Raw genomic sequence first — 22,296 nt, 5'->3', positions numbered from 1 at the left:
CATCTTTGTGACTTTAGGGTAGGCAAGTGTTTCTTTAACAGGACACAAAGCACGCATAAGGAAAACATGCTGGGCTATATTGAAATGAAATTTTGTTCATCAAAAGATACCACTAAAAGGCAAGCCACAGACATGTCTGACAACAGACTCATATCTACAATATATAGAGAACTCCTTCAAATGAATAAAAGGCAGAGAATCCCTTTTTTATTAAGTAGACAAAAAGAGTTGTACAGCCACTCCACAAAAGAGGATGTCCAGATGGCCAAGGCTCTTGTGGAAGGCTTCTCAACCTCATTAGTCACCAGGGAAATGCAAAACAAAACCTCAATACAATATCACGCATGCACAAAAAAGGAAAAAATTTTCGAGTGTTGGCAAGAGCAGAACTCTTCCATGTTGCTGGAGGGGAGTCCAAAATGGTACAGCCTGGTCATATGCTAGGCTCACGCCTGTAACTGTAGCACTCTGGGAGGCCGAGGCAGGGGGATTGCTTGAGCTCAGGAGTTCGAGACCAGCCTGAGCAAGAGTGAGACCCCATCTCTACTAAAAATAGAAAAATTAGCCAGGTGTGGTGACACATGCCTATATAATCCCACCTACTAGGAAGGCAGAAACAGAAGGATAACTTGAGCCCAGGAGTTTGAGGTTGCTGTGAGATAGGCTGACACCACTGCACTATAGCCTGGGTGACAGAGTGACACTGTCTCCAAAAAAAAAACAACACAGATGAACCTCAAAAACGATACACTGCACAAAAGAAACCAGTCATAAAGTGCATACTGCGTAATTTTGTTTATGTAAATCACCAGGGTAGTTCTCTCTAGTTTTCTCACCCACTTCAAGCTTGGGCTTCCTTCCTTCCTTCTTTCCAAGCCACTTCCATCCTGCCTCGCATCCCTTAACACTTCCCAAGCCCCTTCGGCCTGCCCAGGTCCCCTGGCCATCGCCCGTTACAGCCACCAGGCCCTAGAAACAAACAATGGTCATAGCTGAGGAAATTGCCCACCTTCTGGAAAAGAATGAACTGTGAAAACACACAGCGTCCGCCTCTGAACCACAAAGAAAGTCTCCTTCTCCACGCCACGGTGAGCAGGAATACAGACTGGGCCTGCCCTGGCCTTAAATTACATAAACCGGAGGGATTTCACCTGGGGAGCCTCCTTCCCGGAAATGACCCCCAATTACCCACAACTGATTCTCCCAAGGCCATCACCACCTTTGGGATTGTTAACATACTCATTTTCTAGATGAGGAGACCAGCTGAGAGTTTTCGGGCAACCTGCCCAGAGTCTACTTGGGTTGTCAGATTTGAGATGCAAATCTGGTTTTTCTGACATCACACTATGCACTTTTAACACTTACACCACAATTGCCACTAAAAATGAATCACATCTGAGCAACTTCATTTGCCTTTTTTTTTTTTTTTTGAAAGATTTCATGATTCCTGGGTAAGACATTGAAGGAAAGGTAGTGGATGTTGCAAAGTATGTCAGCTTTGTAGACAAACGCGGAAAATGACCAGAATTTGGGCATGGGGAGACAGATTAGAAACCCTTTGAAGATTGCTAACAAAAGAATGAGTCCAGGCAACAGTTGTCCAATGGATGATCAAACCATTAGGAAAAAGTCAAATGGAATTGACAAAGGCAGGATCAAGCTGATGACATCTGAAACCCCTGGATCCATCTTAGTTATCAGTAAAAGGGAAACATAGCCAGACATTCTGTCCTCCTGATGGAATTTTCTAGCCCCACTTGGGAAGAACTGAACTCAAAAATATGAATTGTGAATCTGACTGGGGACAGAGGAGCAGGTTAAATGACATAAGGAGATGCAACCAGCAATGCCAAATTGTGGGAAGCTCTCCAGGGAAAGCAATCTAGTTTCTTCGACAAATGAATTACCAAAAACAAAAACAAAACAGGAAAAGAAAACCAATATGTTCAACAATACTTCACGGAGATTCGTTAACTAAATAAATGACACTGAGGACCTTATATAGATTTTTGATTCAAACAAATCAAATGTTTAAAAAGGAAACTGGTGGGGCACGGTGGCTGGCTGTCTCCTGTCATCCTAGCACTCTGGGAGGCTGAGGCGGGAGGATCGCTTGAGTTCAGGTGTTCAAGACCAGCCTGAGCAAGAGTGAGACCCTCCCCCGTCTCTACCAAAAAGAAAAGAAAAAGAAATGATAAAAAAAAAAAAAAGGAAAACTGAGACAGATGGGGAACTTTGAACTATAATTGATGCTTTTGATAAGTATGATAAAGTTATTGTGGTTAATTTTTTTTAACTGTTGCTATCTTTTAGAGATTGTTTTTTAGAGAGTGTCAAAGTCCTGCCGCACAAAATGCTTAATACAAAGAGGGAAATAGTAACTTTATTTTTTTTCAGTTTACTACAGCACTTTATTTTTCCTCACACAATGACGTGTTGCTGGGACCTAATGTTTTCACCTAACAGTAGAAAACCAAAATTTGTCATCTCTTAAAGAATTGAGAATTGCATACAAAAACCTGACACAGATTAAAAGGATGAATACATTTACAGGTGTAAATGCAAACTGCTTCCAACTCAAGCCAAGTCACCACCTGTGGTGTTCCCACAGGAAAACATCAGGTAAGACAGGAAAATTGGGTCCTCAGGCTTGGATTCTTCCAACCCTGCTAGACCGGCAAGATGGAAATGACAACTGATTCAGGAACTCCTGCCAGCCCCTACACAAATCCTGTGTGGACAGAAAAATCTAGACTCTGAAATATTTGAAAGAGGTTTATTCTGAGCCAAATTTGAGGACCATGGCCTGGAGCCACTCCCAGGAAGCCTTGAGCAAGTGGACTCGCTGTGGCTGGGTTACAGTTTGGTTTTATACATTTCAGGGAGACAGGGGTTACAGGTAAAGTCATAAATCAATACATGGAAAGCATACATTGGTTTGGCCCAAAAAGGTGGGCTGTCTCAAAGGGGCGGGGCTTACAGGTTATAGGTGGGTTTAAAGATTCTTTGGCTGAGAGAGTTTGGCTTTATCTAAAAGACCAGAAAGGAAATGCTTAATTTAAGATAAAGGTGTGAGCACTCTGGGAGGTCCAGACAGGAGGATCTTTCAAATTAAGACACGAATCTGCCAGGATGCTTGAGTTAAGATGGGGGCGGAGCTTTCTACCTTTCAGGTGATGCTAATGCTATACCAGAATCAGGTTGGGAAGTAAACCACACTATATTTAGTTAACAAAACCTGCCTGCTGAGATTTTACCATTTGTGAGCGTGATTCATCAGGCCCCCTTAGGAAGGAATTTTGGGCAAAAGAAAAGATCAGAGTTCAGTCTCCACCGGGAATGGTCAGCTCTGACGCACTAATACCCTGCACAGACCAAGACTGATGGGCACATAGATTCACCAGGTCACAGATTTCTCTTCCAAGCATGTTATATCACCTCAGCCACAAGGTGACTGAGCCACAGGTCTTAAGGGTTCAAATCAAAGACATGTGCAGGGTATTAAACAATCAAGGGAACAGTAAACTTGAATAAAAGGTCAAAATCAGTGACAAGTTCTACAATCCAGTGCTGTTATGAGATACATCTGCTCGCAGTCCATTTAGAAGCATTTGCAGTGGATGATGGAGGACCCAGACTCGTCATACTCCTGCTTACTGATCCACATCTGGAAGGGGGACAGCGAGGCCAGGACGGAGCTGCCGATACACACTGAGCACTTGTGCTCAGGGGGAGCAATGGTGATCTTGACCTTCATGGCACTGGGCGCCAGGGCAGTGATCTCCTTCGGCATCCTGTTGGCGAGGCCCGGGGACATGGTGGTGCCACCAGACAGCACCATGTTGGCATACAGGTCCCTGTGGATGTCCACATCACACTTCATGATGGAGTTGAAGGTCATCTCATGGATGCCACAGGACTCCATACCCAGGAAGGACGGCTGGAAGAACGCCTCTGGACACCGGAACCGCTTGTTGCCAATGGTAATTACCTGGCTGTCGGGCAGCTCATAGCTCTTCTCCAAGGAGGAAAAGGACACGGCAGTGGCCATCTCCTGCTCGAAGTCCAGGGCGACATAGCACAGCTTCTCCTTGATGTCTTGCACAACCTCCCACTCCTTGAGGATCTTCATGAGCTAGTCCGTCAGGTCCCAGCCAGCCGTTAGGGAGAGCATAACTCTCATAGATGGCTGACCCCATCTCTAGAGTCCATGACAATGCCAGTGGTGCGACCAGAGGTGTACAGGGACAGCACAGCCTGGATGGCCACGTACATGGCCAGAATGTTGAAGGTCTTTTTTTTTTTTTTTTTTTTTTTTTTTTTTTTTTTTTTTTGTTGAGACAGAGTCTCACTTTGTTGCCCAGGCTAGAGTGAGTGCCGTGGCGTCAGCTTAGCTCACAGCAACCTCAGACTCCTCGGCTTAAGCGATCCTACTGCCTCAGCCTCCCGAGTAGCTGGGACTACAGGCATGCGCCACTATGCCCGGCTAATTTTTTCTATATAGATTTTTAGTTGTCCATATAATGTCGTTCTATTTTTAGTAGAGACGGGGTCTCGCTCAGGCTGGTCTCGAACTCCTGACCTTGAGCAATCCACCCGCCTCGGCCTCCCAGAGTGCTAGGATTACAGGCGTGAGCCACCGCGCCCGGCCTGGAATGTTGAAGGTCTTAAACATGATCTAGGTCATCTTCTCTCTGTTGGCCTTGGGGTTCAGAGGGGCCTCCGTGAGCAGCACTGGATGCTCCTTGGGGGCCACTTGAAGCTCATTGTAGAAAATGTGGTGCCAAATCTTCTCCATGTTGTCCCAGTTGGTGACGATGCCGTGTTCGATGGGGTACTTCAGGGTCAGGATGCCGCACTTGCTCTGGGCCTCATCGCCCACATATGAGTCTGTCTGGCCCATGTCCCCCATCACGCCATGGTGGCAGGGACACCCAATGATGGAGGGAAACACTGCTGGGGGAGGGGCGTTGTCCCCCGCAAAGCCAGCTTTGCACATGCTGGAGCCGTTGTAAATGACCAGCATAGTGATTTCCTGTTCCATTGCAATCCACAGAGGGGTGCAACAGCAAGAAGACACGGAATGTGGGCTGGCTGCCACCGAGAGTGAGCGAAGTAGTAACTTTAAAGTGGGACACGTGGCAGATGCCACCTTAGCCAAGTGATCAAAATTAACATGGCCAGTGATGGGACCAAATGACAACCGGATGGGGTCTTCCTGCCCAGTATGCACCACCTGAACCTAATCATGAGGAAACATCAGACAAACCCAAGTTGAAGGACATTCTATGTAATAACTGACTTATATTTTCCAAAAATGTCAAGGTCACAAAAGACAAGAAAGACTCAGAAACTGCTCCAACTGAAAGAGACTAAAAAGACAGCTGTTGCTGGGCATGGGGATGTGTGTCCATCATCCCAGCCACTCAGGAGGCTGAGGCTGCCTGACCACTTGAGGCCAGGAGTTCTACCCCAGCCTGGGCAACAGAGCAAGACCCCCAGCCCCTGTCTCTTAAAAGAAAGAAAAAGGAACAAGTTATCTGAGATTTTCAGGATTTTCTTCTGCTATAAAGGTCACTGATGGGATAATTGGTGAAATCTGATTAAGGTTTGCAGATTTCCTGCTTTTGATAATTTTACTGAGGTTAGGTTAAAAAATGCCTTGTTCTTAGGAAACTCAGTATTTATTTACATGGATGGATGGATGCATGGATAGGAACCTGGGCTATTGGGAAGTGGGCATCCATTCTTCCTGCCCCAGACCAATTTCACCGGAAGCCTTTTATGTGAGAGAGAATCAATTTCTCTCTCATTTAAGTCATTAATACATTGTGTTCATTGTCATTTGCAGCTGAGTCTGATTTTGATATCATTATTAAAACAAATATTCCAAAATTCATGGAGTGATATGTGAGAGTTATAAAGTCATTCATAATAATAATAATGGTAAGAATTAAGAATTTTTGTAGCTGGGTGTGGTGGTGTGCGCCTGTAGTCCCAGCTACTGGGGAGGCTGAGGCAGTAGGATTGCTTGAGCCCAGGAGTTCGAGGTTGCAGTGAGCTATTATCACACCTGAGAATAGCCATTGCACTGCAGCCTGAGCAAGCTAGCAAAACTCCATCTCAAAAAAAAAAAAAAAAAGAAAAGAAATGTTTTTTGTTGGGATAGTAGCATAATGCCAAAAGAGTTCAGTTGCTCAGAAGCTGCAGAAACCAGGATATAGAATCTAGAATTGTGCTATTCTGTACTGCAGCCAATGTGCACATGTGGCTATTTAAATGAAATTTAATTAAAATTAAATAAAATTTAAAATTCAGTTCCTGCCTCATATCACCACATTTCAAGTGCTAATGGACAGAGCTGTTCTGGCTTATGGAGTCTAGAATGTTTCTCAAAATATGCTCCAAGGACCATACATTTTTTAATTACCGGGGGGTGCTTGGTGAGAAACACACATTTCTGGGGTCATTCCAGATCTTCGTAGTAAGAATTTCTGACTACAGAGCTTGAGAATCTGCATTTTAACAGGTTCTTCCAGGACATTCTGATGTTCGCTAATAGCCAATAGCCTTCCTAGGGAAAAAGCAGGTGAAAGTCAACTTGTGTTTCCCGCACGTGGGCCCATTCCATGCTGGGCTCCAGACTGGAGACGTATCAGCAAACTGGATCTTCAGACTGGGATACTGAGGAAGAGCCGATGTGACTGCAGTCTCCCAGGACTGCCTGGGTTCAAATCTTGGCCCCTTCATTCACATGCCACTTGACCTTGGGTGGGTTACTAGACCTCTCTGTCTGTTTCCTTACTTGTCAAAGAGTCAATAATAGTACCTACTCTATAGGGTTGTTGTGAGGATTCCATGAGTTCGTAAGTGTGTAAGTTACTTCAACAGTGCCCAGCACACATTAGGCAGAGTTTACTATTACTGTAATTAGCCAGGCACAGTGGCTCACACCTGTCATCCCAGTATTTTGGGAGGCCAAAGCGGGAGGATCACTTGATGCCAGGAGTTGGAGACCAGCCTGGGCAACACAGTGAGACCCCCTTGTCTACAAAAAGTAAGAAAAATTAGCCCTGGGCATGGTGGCGTGTGTCTGCAGTCCCGGCTACTCATGAGGCCCAGGTAGGGGGATCGCTTGAGCCCAAGAGTTGGAGGTTACAGTGAGCTATGATCTTGCCACCACATTCCAGCCTGGGCAACAGAGCGAGACCCTGTCTGTAAAAAACAAACAAACAAACATACACACACAAACACAAAAACATTAGTTATGTCTCCAAAGGCCTACTCAGTGAATGTGGGATGTGACCTGTTCCAGAGATTTTCTCTGGCTTCACCATTGAAAATATCACCGATACCTCAAAACTATTGCTTCTGTTTCATTTTCTTCCTAGCACTTAACACTCATGGAAATAACCATTATTTGCTGTTGCTTCTTCTTCTTCTTTTTTTTTTTTTGATACAGAGTCTCACTCTATCACCCCAGCTAAGGTGCAGTGACATCATCATAGGTCACTGCAACCTCAAACTCCTGGGCTCAAGTGATCCTCCTGCCTCATCCTCCCAAGTAGCTGGGACTACAGGCACATGCCACCACGCCCAGCTACTTTTTCTATTTTTAGTAGAAATGGGGTCTCACTCTTGCTAAGGCTGGTCTCAAACTCCTGACCTCAAGTGATCCTCCCGCCTCAGCTTCCCAGAGTGCTAGGATTACAGGTGTGAGCCACTGCACCTGGCCCCTGCTTCATTGTTCGGAAAACACTTATTGAGCACACTGTGTGAGCATTCCAGGCAGAGGGAACAGCAGATGCAAACATCCTGAGGTGGGAGCATGCCAAGTACTCTTTTTTTTTTTTTTTTTTTTTTTTGAGGCAGAGTCCCGCTCTGTCACCCTGGCTAGAGTGCTGTGGCATCAGCCTAGCTCACAGCAACCTCAAACTCCTGGGCTCGAGCTATCCTTCTGCCTCAGCCTCCCAAGTAGCTGGGACTACAGGCATGCGCCACCATGCCCGGCTAATTTTTTCTGTATATTTTTAGTTGTCCAGCTAATTTCTTTCTTTTTTCTTTTTCTTTCTTTTTTTTTTTTTTTTAGTAGAGATGGGATCTCGCTCTTGCTCAGGCTGGTCTCGAACTCCTGAGCTCAAACGATCCGCCCGCCTCGGCCTCCCAGAGTGCTAGGATTACAGGCATGAGCCACCGCGCCCCGCCCCAAGTACTCTGTAAGGTGCTAGAGACACGCTGGTGGATAAGACAGGTGCAGCGCTATCTTCAAGGTGTTGGTATTTTAATGTCGGGGGAAGCAGATAAATTGCTATCTAATGTATCACCAGGTGGGAAGCAGGTTGGGGGCAAGTAGGTGTTCAGGGAGGGCCTCTATGAGGAGGTAGCACTTGAGCAGAGGCCCGAGAAAGAGGAAATGGAGGAAGCACATGGGTATTTGGGGGAAATCTATTGACTTTGGCCTGGCCTATGCCTCTTCCCTCTCCCCTCCCCTCCGCTCCCCCCCCCATCCCATCTAGGGCTCAGGTTTCCAAAGGCTGTTTCTCAACTGTTAGAAAAGGGGAATTCCAATGGGGTTTGCAGGCTGTCAGCTCTGTCTGCCTCCTCCCCTCCTGCTGTCCTAGTATTCAAGCTCCAGCTTGGGGGCCTCGGACCCTCCCCCCAGTCAAAGCTCCAGACCTATTTTCAAAGGAGTCCCTGGGCTCTCTGGCTTTGGGCAAAGGAGGAGGCTGTCACCTGGGAGCCCAGCAAGGGTCCCATCCCCCAGCCACATGCCATCTGGTTCTGGGTGAGGCTTGAGGCCCCTCTTGTATGGCAAAGACGGGGCTGAGGGGCCTCTCTCTAGCCCAGTGGTGGAGCCGGAGTGGTCTGGAGTCAGTCTGTCTGGGTTCAAATCTAGACAGGCACTGAGTCCACTAGTGCTGTGTGACCCTGAGCAAATCACTTAACTTCTCTGAACCCACACGTCCATAAGAGTTTATCATAACTCCTGCCTCCTAAGGAGTCAAGTCTTCCTTCCTGGAAAGTGCTTGATGAAGGTCAGACATTACTTTGGGGAAATACTGAGCCCCAAAGGGGTATCTGGGTCTGTTGTATCCCCCAAAACCACTTCGCCAGCTCCCTGGGAGGCACGTGTCATTGGGATGGAGAAGGGACCCCCTACCACCTGCCAGGCTGCCTCTTTGAAGGAAAGCAGGGAGGCCCCAGACCGCATTAATGCCTGGGAGGGGCCAGACAGCTGCCCAGGGGGAAAAATCTCTCTTGATCCCTGTTTTCTCAGAAGCCACTGCTGAGATTCTGGCATCCCGGCTGGAGCTGGGCTAAGGGTGGGGGGCATGGGATGGGAAGGCTGGCAAAGGATGACATGTCCGGGCAGCAGCCACCACCCCTGCTCCATCCAGCCCAGCCATGGGACACTAATGGCAGGAATTGCTCCATTAAGCCTGAAAAGACACAACCGCCACCAGAAAGAGAAACTGAACTGTTTATTGGCCTACATCTGGGTCTCAGGCATGAGGAGAGTGTCTGGGGAGCTGTATAACGGGGAGACAAGCCCCTGACTGGCTCCTTGCCCCCCAAAGACCTCCCTCCCCAGCCTTTGCATTCACAAGAAATTGCTTTGAGGCGTGAGGTTTCTGTCCCCAGTGTGAGCTGCACCCCAGCTCTCAAGGGGGGTAATGAGCCAGCAGTTAGGGTCTGGGCAGGGCCAGAACCTCCCTTTGGCAGCTTCAACACGGACAAGAGGAGACAGAACAGCATCCACTCGGGGGAAACGTGATCGGGAGAGGGAGTCACAGACGTCACATACGTGCACACACACAGACACACATAAATATATGTTTGTACCGCAAAATCCCTTCTGTCTATCCACAGGATTTCATAAAGTCCTTCTGGGGCAGGTTAGGGGACAGCATCCCCAGAAATGTCCTTGGCCACCCCCACCACCCGCATTCAATATAACTTGAAAGAAGGCACAGAGGACTCAGGGCTGGCCTGCCTTAGGAGACCTGGGATCTTGGCTGGGGCTGCAGGTGCGGAGGTGGGGATGGCTTGGGGGTGGTTGCATTTGGAAGTGGGGGGGGATCCTGTGTGAACATTTCCCCCAGAATTTTCTCAAGTCCCACCCTGCCCCACACCAGGAGAAGCAGCACCCCCTAAACTGGCATTTTCTGCCTTTGGTTGTTATTCGTCTATGCCCCAAATAGTACAACTGACCAATGAGGTCTGAGATCCGGGAAGGGGTTCAGCCCCCTCCCCTCCCCACCTCCACTCTGAGGTTTCCGGGCATCTCGTGGACTCAGAGGAAAGGGAAGAAGTCGCCCAAGTGGCAGCTGGTGAAGTTTAGGGAAGCTGTGGATTCAGGCCCGGGAGGGGCCTCTAGCTCTTCCCGACAGTGGTTCCAAGGAAGTGGCCTGAGGTTGTCCAGAGAAGGTGGCACAGGAGGGATAAATTCAGAGAGGGGAGTGTGGTGGAGGGTTGGGGGCCAGACAGGAAAAAGCTGAAATCCTTTGAACCGCATGGTAAAGTGGTGCTACCCTGAGTTCCCCTTGAGTGCCCGCCTGCTGTCACCTTGCCCTTTATGGGTGCCCCGCCCCCTGGCCTCCCAATGATCCAGTTCTAAAGGGGTCACACTAGGCACCACACTGACCCCCGGGACCCCACTGCAGCACTGCGACCAGACTAGGTAGTGCCCCAGCTGGCCACGCAGGGTGTGAAATGTTTGCAGTATCACCCAGGTCTGTGGGTGAGGGCATTTGGCGTGGTAGCCCCTTGTCTCTGCTGAGGTCACCAGGTGCCTTTCCATGCAGCCCCCTGCTGTGGCCTGGTTGTCAGCCCACCTATTGGCCCCTGCCTCAGACCACCGTGTTGCCTTCTTGGAGCGTGGGAGACGTGGGCATGTGCGTGCCCCTCTCCAGCGAGCTGGAACTGCGCAGCAGCAGGAGGTGGCCCGGGGTCCCACCCCGCCGCCCTTGCACCCCCGCTGCCGCCCGCTGCCAGCATCGCAGTGGCCGCAGCACCTCCCGCCGCAGGTCCCGGCTGCGCCACGTGTAGATGACGGGGTTGAGTAGCGAGTTGAGCGTGGCGAAGGCGAAGAAGTAGTGGGCTTTGTAAAGGATGGGGCAGGAGCGGACGGGACAGGCGTAGTCCAAGAGGAGGATGCTAAAAGCTGGTAGCCAGCACACAATGAACACGCCAAGCACGATGGTGACCGTCTTGAGCAGGGCCAGTGTCTGTGATTCGGCCATGTCGGCATGGCTCGAGCGGACCACGCAGTAGATTCGGACGTACAGAGCCACGATAGCCAACAAGATGACCGAGAAGATGGTCACCACGCATAACACGTAGTGCTTGGCGTAGAGAGGCAGGACGGTGGAACAGGCCTCGAGGTGGCCCAGGCAGTTCCAGCCAAGGATGGGCAGCCCGCCGAGAACAAGCGAGATGACCCACGAGGCCCCAATGAGCAGCAGCATGCGGCAGCTCTTGTCGCTGCCGTAAAGCTTGACCTTGGCAATGGCCACGTGCCTCTCGATGGCAATGGCCAGGAGGCTGAAGACAGAGGCAGAGAGCGTGATGAAGGCAGAGCCCTCGCGGGCGAACCACTGCACAGGTGTCAGCCCCAGCGTGACAGGGCCGGACAGCAAGGTGTTGGCCACAAAGGCCACACCGGCCAGGAGATCGGAGGCGGCCAGGTTGCCCAGGAACAGGTACATGGCCGAGTGGAACTTGCTGTTGCGTGCCACAGCTATGAGTACTAGCAAGTTTTCCACCACAATGGCGCAGCAGAGGATGATGATGAAGGCTGAGGCCACCTGCCGGGAGGGTGTCTCCTGTGTTTCCAGCGTCTCCTTGGTGTATGTGTAGTGTTCCAGGACCTTGCTGGAGTTCAGGTATTCCGAGTAAAAGCTGCCCATGTTGGAGCTCAGCAGCCAGCTGGGGCCATGGGACTGTCAGAACTGCAGAGAAGAGAGACAGACAGACAACAGGTCAGAGAGCTCTGACCTTGGACGGCTGAGGTTCAAATTCCAGCTCTGTCACTCCTCACTGAATGGCCACATGAAGTCAGAATCATCATCTCTGGGTTTCACATTTACAGATGGGAAACCCAGAGAGGTCAATACACTTTCCCAAAGTCTAAAAGCTAGCAGGTGGCAGAACCAGAGAGACTGGCTCCGCAGTCTCTATAACCCCTAGGTGACGCTCTCTTTTTATTTTATTTCTTTAGAGATGGGGTCTCACTCTGTCGCCCAGGCTGGAGTGCAGTGGTGCGATCATAGCTCACCGCAGCCTCCAACTTCTGGGCTTAAACGATCCTCCCATCTCAGCCTCTCAAGCAGCTGGGACTACAGGTGCGCACCACTACCACACCTGGCTAATTTTTAAATTTTATTTTTTTAGAGACAAGGTCTCACTCTGTTGCCCAGGCTGGAGTGCAGTGGCATGATCATAGCTCACCACAATCTCAAACTTCTGGGCTCAAGTGATCCTCCCACCACAGCCTCCCAAGTAGCTGGGACTACAGGCAGGCACCACCATACCCGGCTAATTTTTCTATATTTTGTAGAGATGAGGTCTTGCTATGTTTCCCAGGCTGGTCTTAAACTTCTGGCCTCAAGTAATCTTCTGCCTCGGCCTTCGAAGTAGCTATACTCTCTTTCAAAGGGATGGAAGCTCCCCCAAATGGCATGAAGCACATAATGTGAACTTCCAGAAACCCTGCCCATCTACCCAGAGGGCAAGCCTTGGGCAGGGCCTGGAGGGTTTGTCTCTTTTTTCAAACACACAGGAGCCTTGGGCCTCATGCCGTCCGCTGACCTGGGTCAGGGAGATTCTCACCACTGATAACACTATCCCCTGCTCATTACCACCCACTGCCCCGGATTTCAGGCTGGGTCTAAGCCTTCAGGCCTTGGGTGCTCCCAAGATAAGGTCTTGGGGAGACAACAGGGCGGCCCTGAGGTTTAAACATCCCGGAGGTCACACCATCTTCAAGGACACAGACCTTGGAGGCAATCAGAATTGGCTCCCATTCCAACTCTGACATGCTGGACAGGTCACCCAACACTGTCTCAGCCTCTTAGCCTCAACGTTCCCATCTGTGCAATGGGGAGAAGAAAGCCCACTGCACATGGGTGTTTGGAAAATCCTTTTAAATGACGCAAGAGGCACACTTAGCACATAATAAGCACTCAAGCTACTGTTATTAGCTCCCTTCTTGCCGCCACACACACGGCTTTGGATTTGGTGGCCCCCTGCACAATCTTTTGGGAAGGGAAGGGATCCTGGCTAAGCCAACCAGGGGACAGCTTGTTCCCATCAGCACCATCTAGCTCTGCCCTGGGGCACAGGGTCCCAGTGGGGTGGGCAGGGCGCTGGCACCCCCTCCCCGGCCAGGATGAAATCCAGATGTGAGGCCCCTGGAACAAACAGGGTGGAGTCCTTGCTCCCTAGTCACATCCGGTGTGGGGAAGGCTGGGTGGGGGGAGTTGTGATGGGGGAGACCCGTCTGGGAGGTCCTGGCTGGGAGGCTGGGGCGGCTGCACTTAAGTCATGTGAGCAGTGAGGGGGCGTGAAGCCCCACTGGGCGGGGTGGGGGGTGTGTGGAGGCATTTGTTTCCATGAAAGCCTGAGTCACCCCCCTCTCAAGGAAAACTGAGCCGTGGGGGAAGAGGGTGGGAAAAGGAGGACTAGAGACAGGAGAGGATGAGAGGCAGACGCCCTGGCCTTCCCCCAGCTTGGGGGCAGGATGGCGGGGTGGGGGGGGGGGCCGTCTCAGAAGAGTCAGCGCAGTATCTGCCTTTCAGGAGGGGAGCAGGGAGAAAGCTCCAGCCCTTAACTAAATGGAGTTTCGGGGGCAGGGAGAGTCCGCCCCAGGTCTCTGGAAACACGCTTGGCAAGGACTGTGTGCACAGTTCCAGAAAAGTCTGGTTAGGCCGGTTCCTAGTGAGCTTAGGAGTGATGGGGGGCTTCCAGGGTGGCCCAGCCATCTCAGTCCCCGGCTTCCCCCTCGGAGGGGCGTCTGGGCCCCCCCGCCCCCCCGCCTGACTTCGAGGCAGCTGCTGCCCCAAGGCGGAGGGACATCCGTCCTAGTTTGGGAACAGACAAGGGTTTGTGCGTTTCTCTGAGGGACGGCTGCCCCGCCCAGATCGCCACACAGAGGCCCCTTGTTCCCTTGCTGGACGGAGCCCCGGGCGGCCTGATGCCCTCTGCCCGCTGCAGCCAGTCCCCGGCTGACTTGGTCCAGGCCAATTGGCCTCACCAGACCGGCCGTCGGACCGGAAACAGCCCGTGCCCTGATTGGCTCATTTTCAATCCCAGGGCACAGACAGATTTGTCTATTGGCCTGACGTTCCATCCTCGGCCTCTGATTGGCCCAGTTAGGGGCGCTCTACGGCTTGCCCTACGGAACTGGCGACTGGACCTCAGCACTTTCCAAGGCCAGAATTAATGCTGTGTGGATGTCCCAGAGGGGAGTCTGAACCGCGGCCTGACCGCCGGGTCACCCTGACCAGACGCCCCCAGGCTGCCCTGGGCCTGCTGGGCCCCTCCTGGGGTTCATAACTGAGAATCAAGGTCCCTTCGCAGGCTTGGGAAGCACACTCGCTGGTGGGCAAGAAGCCCAGGGTGTGTCTCATGGCCGCCCCCTCCACTGCTCACGAGGAGAAACATTTACTGCGGCTTCCTGGAGAATTAGTGTTCAGCCCTTTCCCCCCCAGGGACTGACCAAAAAGTCAGTCTTACTCCCTGAGAAGACTGGGGCCCTGCAGTCCCACTATCTGCAGCCACAAGAAAGAGAGAGAGAAGCAGCTCTCCTAAAGAAAGGGAAACTGTATAGAGGCCCACACTATATCCAAGTCTCATCTTCCCCGCTGGGACTTTGTCAAGGCAGGAGCTTAGGCGGCTTTGGCTTCCCAGAAAGAGGAAGCAGGGCAGGTTGGAGCCGGCAGAGGGTCACCACCTAGATGGATAGAGGCCTGGTCTGCTTCCTCTCCCCTGTGTCAGCCTCCCAGGTTCAGGGGGGATACAGAGCCTGTCTCCTAGGCACTTTCACCAAAGCAGTCCTGACTGCCTCTCAGGGAGTCCAGAAGAGGCCACTGGGCTCACAACGGGAGATGAAATGTCCAGGCCTGAAATGGAACAATAAGGACAAGTGACAGGGCATGGAGGGAAGGGCAGAGAGACAGACTGGAAGGACTGTTTGGCTGGAGATTAGGAGAGGGGAAGGCTGGAGGAGGGCTCAGTGGCTTCCAGGCTCCTCTCCACCTCCTCCCAGTTAGAGAGAGGCAGATCCTGTGGTGACAGTTCTCCTTGGTCACCCAAAGATCCCATGCCCCTTGCCATAGGGCAGCCCCCTCCCCATGTTTGGTCCTCCTCCCAACAGGACAGCCTCCCCCCCCCCCCCACACTGCTATTCCTATTCTCCACCAAGCTGCTACGTGGAGCTTTTTAACTTTATAATATGTCACTCCAGGACTCAGTATTCTTCCATGGCTCCTTATGGCCCCAGTGGCATGGCCCCTGGCTGTGCAGCCTCCTCCCACTCTCCCTGGAGCCAGCCTCTCCAACCACGCTAGCCTCCTATGGGCCACTCCCACCTTTGGCACACCATTCCCCTAAATCCTTAAATGACTGTCCCCGCATCTTTCAGGTTTCCATTTAAAGGTCACTTCCTCAGAGGGGCCTCCTTGGACCCCCCGTCTGCAGTGGCACCCTTCCCCAAGCCCTTTCTGTCACGGCATGTTCTTTTATTATCTTCACAGCACTTGCCACCATGGGAAGTTATCACAGGGAGGCCTTGGACAGAGTTCATTCTCAGCCCCTGTTAGGGTGCCTGGCACAAAGAACGCTCAGCGAACATGTGGACTGCGCTAATGAATGAATGAACGAACGGACAAACGAGACCCCAGTGGGCTTCCGAGGGCGGAGGCTCCTAAGCGCAGCCCAGACCCAAGCAACAGCAAAGGAGCGGGGAGACACCTCTGGTCTCCTGGCGCCCCCCCCCCCCCCCCCCCCCCCCCGCCACACACACATCAAGGGAAACCCAGCGCGTCTCCGTGGAGACGGCAGCAAGACCCGCCCCCGCGCCGGCCCGCACTCTCGGCCTCCTTATCTGGCCGAGGAATGTGCGGTATCCACACTCGCTCGCGCAAGGGCCGCGCCTCCTCTGTCCCGCGATCGCCACACGCGCGGGGACCCCCCACATCTCCAAGTGGCACTGGCGGCCAGGAGCCCCAATTCGAGATTCTCGGAGGACTGGGGAAGGGGGCAGATCCCCCACCAGTCGCACCGGGAGTGCTGTCCCGGCGTCGCGCCACGCAAGGGACCGTGGGCTCAGCGCGTGGTGACCGGAGCGTGTGACAAGGGCAGAGACGGGGGAGGGGGTGGAAATCCCCGGGTGACTCAATCTATGCCACAGCAGGGGGCGAGTTCCCGACGTTCTGCGGAGCCCGGGGACCACGCGGGGGTCTGTGCCACGGCGCGTTCACCCACGCCCCATCCCTGGGCCGGAGTTGAAAAAGCAGGCTCCAGAGCCACGCCGTCGCTCTCATTTTCCTTCCCAAATAAAGCCACGCCCCCGCAAGGGGACTGGAGGAGGCGAACAACTTGGGGAAATCGAGGCATAAAGCCAGCCGCGCAGGCGGTGGGCTATTGCCTTTCCCCGGGCCCCGCCCCTTGGCTTGGAGGCTCCCGGGCCCGCGACACTTTTCGCCCTCGCTCAACGGGGTCAGCCAGAAGGCGTGCTGTACCCCTCTCCCAAACACACTCCCCAAAACCCTGGTCCCCGGGCACACCGTCCTGTCTTCCAAAGTCTCCAGCCGAAAGCGCTCGGATTCCGCCTTCTCCTCGGCGCCAACTTCCTGCCGTTGGGGAAGGCGGGGAACGCAGTCTGGGGGTTCACGGCCAAGTCAGTGGGGGCCGCCTGGAGTCACGGTGACCACCCGCTCCGTGCAGCAGGAACACAGGCGGCGCGTGCGCGCCCCGGCGAGCTCCAGCCCCCTGACCGGGCCCCCCAGCTCCGATCCGGCGACCTCAGGGGACCAAGGACCGCCCTTTCTGCCTCCCCCTGGCCGCGCGCGCTCACCTGACTAAGCCGGCCCCGGTCGCTGCCCTGGCCGGAGGGGCCTTGGCGTCTGCGTCCCCGGGCTGGCCGCGGCTGGGGCTGGGGTTGCCCGCCGGGCTCCGCTGTGTCCCGGGGTTGGGGACCAGGGACGGAGCGGGGGGGCGGGGAGAGCCACCGCCTCGGCCCCCCGCTCGCCCCGCCCTCCTCTCCTCCCCTTTCCGGCGGCGGCTGCTGCAATGAATTCCAGATGTGAACAGCGGGCCGGCCGGGGCGCGCGCCGGGGACTGCAGGGGCGGCGCGCAGGGCCCCTTTGTCCGCCCCACCACCTCTCGCTGTGCACCTCCCAGCCCCCACCCGTGAGAACCGGCTGGCGTGTGGCGTCACTCAGCCCCGAGACGTCACAGCGCTCCTAGCCAGGTGGCCTTAACCTGCAACACTACCTTCAATTCCAAATATACTCGCGTCCATCCCTGGGACTCTAGAATTGCAGGACAACATGGGATGCCCTTTATTTACTCAACAAGGAGCCACATACCTACTATGTGCCAACCCAGTAAATAGGCGTTAGCGCCTACTATGCATCCATCCAACATAAGTAAGTTCCTACTGTGTGCCACGCGCTGCTTTAAAAACAGGATCGGTCTCTGCCTTGATAGACTCCAGAAATCAGGCACTGCCCCCTCTACCCTAGGAGACTGGGGACGCCCAACTGTTTAGCCTGCCTGTGTAGGTCGCTGTCCTGCCCTCGCTGGGGTGGATCAGCAAGGCCCAGGTTGTGTTCATTGACAGATGTTTGTGTACGTACGTGTGTGTGTGTGTGTGTGTGTGTGTGTGTGTATGTGTAACCAGCGCTTGACAACAGGATAAGAGAGCCCCTCATTCCTTAAACAAATGTTTTTGGTGCACCTACTTGGCACAGCAGTGAACAAAACAGGAAAAAAGAACAAAATTCCTGTCCTGATGGAGCTTATGTTGCAGTGGGAGAGGTGGCCTTTTCAGTTAAGAGGGTATACCAAATACATTAAACACTTACGATGTGGCAAGCCCTGTTCTAAAGTCTGGAAATATATCAGAGAACAAGACAGACCAAATTCCCTGTCCCTGTGGAGCTGATGGCCTACTGTATGTACACAGAAAACCTAGAATATTCCAAGCAGAAGAAACTGGTCAATTTCCTGGGAGAGGTACTTAGGGATGGGGGGAGGGGAATCTGAGGACGGAAGGAAGCTGCTGTTTCCCTCAGTGAATGCTTTTGTGCTTTTTGACTTCTGTAATATGTGCAAACATGCCCTATTCCAACAATAAATTAAATTTAAAAAAATTAAAGCTCTTGATAACCACACAGTGCAACCAATACGAAGCAGGGAGGGGTTAGGCACAGTCTCCTGGTTGTATATGATACTGTCCTTCGTTAAAGAGTATCTGAGGCCGGGCGCGGTGGCTCACGCCTGTAATCCTAGCACTCTGGGAGGCCGAGGCGGGTGGATCGCTCAAGGTCAGGAGTTCGAGACCAGCCTGAGCAAGAGCGAGACCCCGTCTCTACTAAAAATAGAAAGAAATTATATGGACAACTAAAAATATATATATAGAAAAATTAGCCGGGCATAGTGGCGCATGCCTGTAGTCCCAGCTACTCGGGAGGCTGAGGCAGGAGGATCGCTTGAGCCCAGGAGTTTGAGGTTGCTGTGAGCTAGGCTGACGCCACGGCACTCACTCTAGCCTGGGCAACAAAGTGAGACTCTGTCTCAAAAAAAAAAAAAAAAAAAAAAAGAGTATCTGAAAGGCAGAAAGAAGAAAGAGAAAATTAAACTTGATCCATTTCTGCCTCTTAAAAAAGAAAAATGGAGTAGTCTCGTGTGTACTGATGTGAAACGGTCTTCAATGTAACAAGTTGAAAACAGCACAATGTAGGCAGATGTGCATTGCATTTCTGGGTATATTTATAAGGGTTGTATAAATACACACACAATTTGCCTGTACACTCACAGACCATCTCCGGGAGAAGGCACGAGACAGTAGTCACAGCGGTTGCTCTTGAGGGGGAGAGCTGGCGGGAAGGAAAACTAAATGAGAAGAGGCCACGTTTCCATGGTGAAATTTTTAGCTGGTGTTACCAATTCCAAAAACTTAGGAAAAATAAAAAGTAACAAGTTCCCACACTTCTCGTTGCAATAATAATAAATAATATTTAAAGTTTTTTTTTTCTTTTTGAAACAAGGTCTCACTCTGTTGCCCAGGTTGCAGTGCAGTGGCACGATCATAGCTCACTGCAGCCTCAGACACCTGGGCTCAAGTGATCCTCCTGCCTCAGTTTCCCAAGTAGCTGGGACTACAGGCAAGCACCGCCACGCCAGGCCCGTTAATAAATAACCTTGTTATTAAACATATCAATGGTTTGTTCAACATATTTTTTTATTTGCTTTAATTGTCAAAGTACAACATGTTAATATTAACAAATTTATATTAAGAAATAAGCATATATAAATTATTAATGAAGACATGATTAAGAATCAACATATTAGTGCTACATATATGCATGCAACATATATATGTGTGTAACACAGCAGCTAATGCTCCGTGGTAAGCCCTGGTGATGCCTCATTGGTTGCTGCCGCCCAAAGCTGACAGTCTGATGGAGGGGACAGAAGAAACCACATGGTTCTAACACAGGTAGTGGGGCTTTGATGGGGAGATAAGGGAAGTCAGAGAATGACTAGTCATTCTAGACTTTGCATCTTTTCCTGAGCTAGATGTTGGGGTCTACTTGTTCTAGGCCCAATCTTGGGGTCCACTTGGACGCAGGAAAACCCCACTGTATCTTCTGCCAAGTGAAGTGTGGCACCTAGACAACATCTAGAAACCAGGTGTTCAACCTGCAAAACAAGAGGCACAAAGAAAACTGGGTTTTCTCCTTGCAGGGGAGCTATCGAGAGGAAATCTCAGCTTCTGAGACTGGGGAGGAAGTGCCCCCCTCCATTTGCCTGCGCTGGCTCAGCAAATTGACATCTCTCCAGAGACCTGGGAGTGGGGGTGATGTCAAGGCCACAGACATATCCGGCTGTCTGCTAGGGGAACCGTGGCTCCCAGACAAAGGTGATGTCCCCGGGGACACAGAAACACACCAACAGGCAGCTTCCACCTCCCTCCCGCTGCTGAGGCAACACAAGGTCTCCGCCAGGTCAGCTGAGGGAAGGGGTCAGAGAACTGGAGGCCTCAACTTCCTGATGGTTTGGGGGGCGGGGCAGGGAAAGAGCTGGCCCTGCCCTCAGGGCCCCCCGAGTAAGGGAGCCATGGAAGAGGAAGGAAGCAGGGCTCTTTTCTTGGAGAACTCCCAGGCAAAAGAAATACAGGAGAAGGAAGAGGCTTGAAGTAGTTTCCGCTAATTATAGGGTCACTAACAATAATGGGTAACGCTCACACAACACGAACTATGTGCTGGGTGCCACTCTATGAATCCTCACAACCCGAGGAGGTGGGTATTATTATCATCATCCCATTTTAAAGATGAGGAAAACTGAGGCACACAGGAATGGTGGGACTTGAATTAGAGCTACTTGGCTCCTCTCAGCCCAGCAGCCCTGACTCTCTGCCCCCTTTTTAAAATTTTTTTTTATTTTTTAGAGACAGGCTCTTCACTCTGTAGCCCATGGTATACTGCAGTGGTGTAATCATAGCTCACTGTAACCTTGAACTCCTGGGTTCAAATTAGTTACAGGCGTGTCCAGCTAGTTTTTTTTTTTTTTTTTTTGAGACAGGGTCTTGCTATGTTGTCCAGGCTGGTCTCGAACTCCTGGCTTCAAGTGATCGTCCCACCTCAGCCTCCCAAAGTGCTGGTATTACAGGCATGAGCCACTGCGCCCCACCTCTCTGCCCTCTTGTTTGTTCTTCTTTGTAATCCAGGTGACGGGAAGCTTCTGACTTCTATTCCCACTGCCACCCCAGATATTGCAAACACCTCCCAATCAATGAGACCAGACCTGTCCTCCATCCTCTCTGGGCTTCCCCTGTCCTCCCCATCCCCCTGATTCTCAGCTTTTGGCAGGAGAAACTGCATGGAGAGAAGTGTCTGAGATGGATCCCAACTTTCTCATCATCGTCCCAGCACGGGGGGAAGGGGCCCCAGTCTGCAGAGAAGCTTCCCAGATGCTGATCTTGGCAGGCAGAGGAGAGGCAGCCGCCTCGTCTCGTCCGTGGGCTCGGGGCCCACTTTCAGCTGCAGGGAGGGGGAGGGGAGGTTCCCGGTGGAGTCCAGCCTCTGCCACGTCTGCACCAAATGCAATCTTGGCCCTTCACGGCTGGGAAGGGTGGGCTCTCTCTTCCAGCCCAGGGAGGCATACACAATTAGGAGACAGCGGAACACCAAACAGGCCCATTTCTCAGCAAGCTCCACCCACACCAGTATAATCATAACAACTGACACGTGTAGAACATGCCAGTTACTGTCCTAATCGCTTTACAAATATTGAGTCATCATCAATAGCTCAGGGCTGCTCCCGCAACTAGGGAAAGGATGGGCAAACCCCAGTACATCCTCATAACGATAGACTACTCAGCAATCAGAAACGAGCTGGTGATATTAACAGCGTGAATGAATCTCAAATTTGAAAGAAACCAAACGCAAAAGGCTACATACTGGCCCAGTGCTGTGGCTCGGGGCGTCTGTAATCCCATTGCTTTGAGAGGCTGAAGTGGGAGGATCACTTGAAGCTGGGAGTTTGAGACAAACCTGGGCAACATAGCAAGACCCTCATCTCTACAAAAAAATTTCAAAATTAGCCAGGCATGATGGTACACAACTGTACTCCCAGCTACTCTGGAGGCTGAGGTGGGAGAATCCCTTGAAGTCAGGAGTTTGAGGTTACAATTAGCTATGATGGAGCCACTGCACTCCAGCATTGGTGACAGAGTGAGACCCTGTCTCTAAAAAAAAAAAAAAAAAAAGTGACATACTGTATGGATTCCATTTCTGTGACCTTTTAGAAAAGGCAAACCTATAGGGATGGTGAATAGATCAGTGGTTGCCAGGACCCAGGTGTAGAAGGAAAAGTTGACTCCAAAAGGGAATGGAAGAATTTTTTTGGTGATGGAACCAGCCTATAACTTGATTGTGGTTTCGGTTACATGACTATATGTTTGTCAAAACTTGCACAACTGTACCCTAAAAAGGGAAGACTTTATTGTACCTAAATTGCATCTAAAAAATAACAATAGCTTTTTTTTAAGCCCTCATAACAGCTTTA

General features: G+C 51.7%; 1 protein-coding gene and 1 pseudogene across 1 annotated transcript; both read right to left on the bottom strand.

Moving 5' to 3' along the window:
- Positions 1–3,601: 3,601 nt before the first annotated feature.
- On the bottom strand, positions 3,602–5,044 carry LOC138390116 (actin, cytoplasmic 2-like; annotated as a pseudogene).
- A 4,451-nt stretch (positions 5,045–9,495) lies between these two features.
- On the bottom strand, positions 9,496–17,143 carry S1PR2 (sphingosine-1-phosphate receptor 2). Its single transcript, XM_069478945.1, has 2 exons — positions 17,078–17,143; positions 9,496–11,951 (listed from the first exon to the last, which is right to left on the bottom strand). The coding sequence occupies exon 2, from the start codon at positions 11,907–11,909 to the stop codon at positions 10,851–10,853; it is 1,059 nt and encodes a 352-aa protein (XP_069335046.1). The 5' UTR covers positions 11,910–11,951; positions 17,078–17,143; the 3' UTR covers positions 9,496–10,850.
- Between the last annotated feature and the right edge of the window lie 5,153 nt (positions 17,144–22,296).

The sequence above is a fragment of the Eulemur rufifrons genome, chromosome 2 (genome assembly GCF_041146395.1).
Source record: "Eulemur rufifrons isolate Redbay chromosome 2, OSU_ERuf_1, whole genome shotgun sequence".
NCBI lineage: Eukaryota > Metazoa > Chordata > Mammalia > Primates > Lemuridae > Eulemur > Eulemur rufifrons.
The sequence above is the reverse complement of the archived record's forward strand: the minus strand, read 5'-3'. Positions and strand labels throughout refer to the sequence as shown.

Excerpts from the sequence above, each read along its gene's own strand:
- S1PR2 (XM_069478945.1), bottom strand. The coding sequence starts at position 11,909 with ATGGGCAGCTTTTACTCGGAATACCTGAACTCCAGCAAGGTCCTGGAA.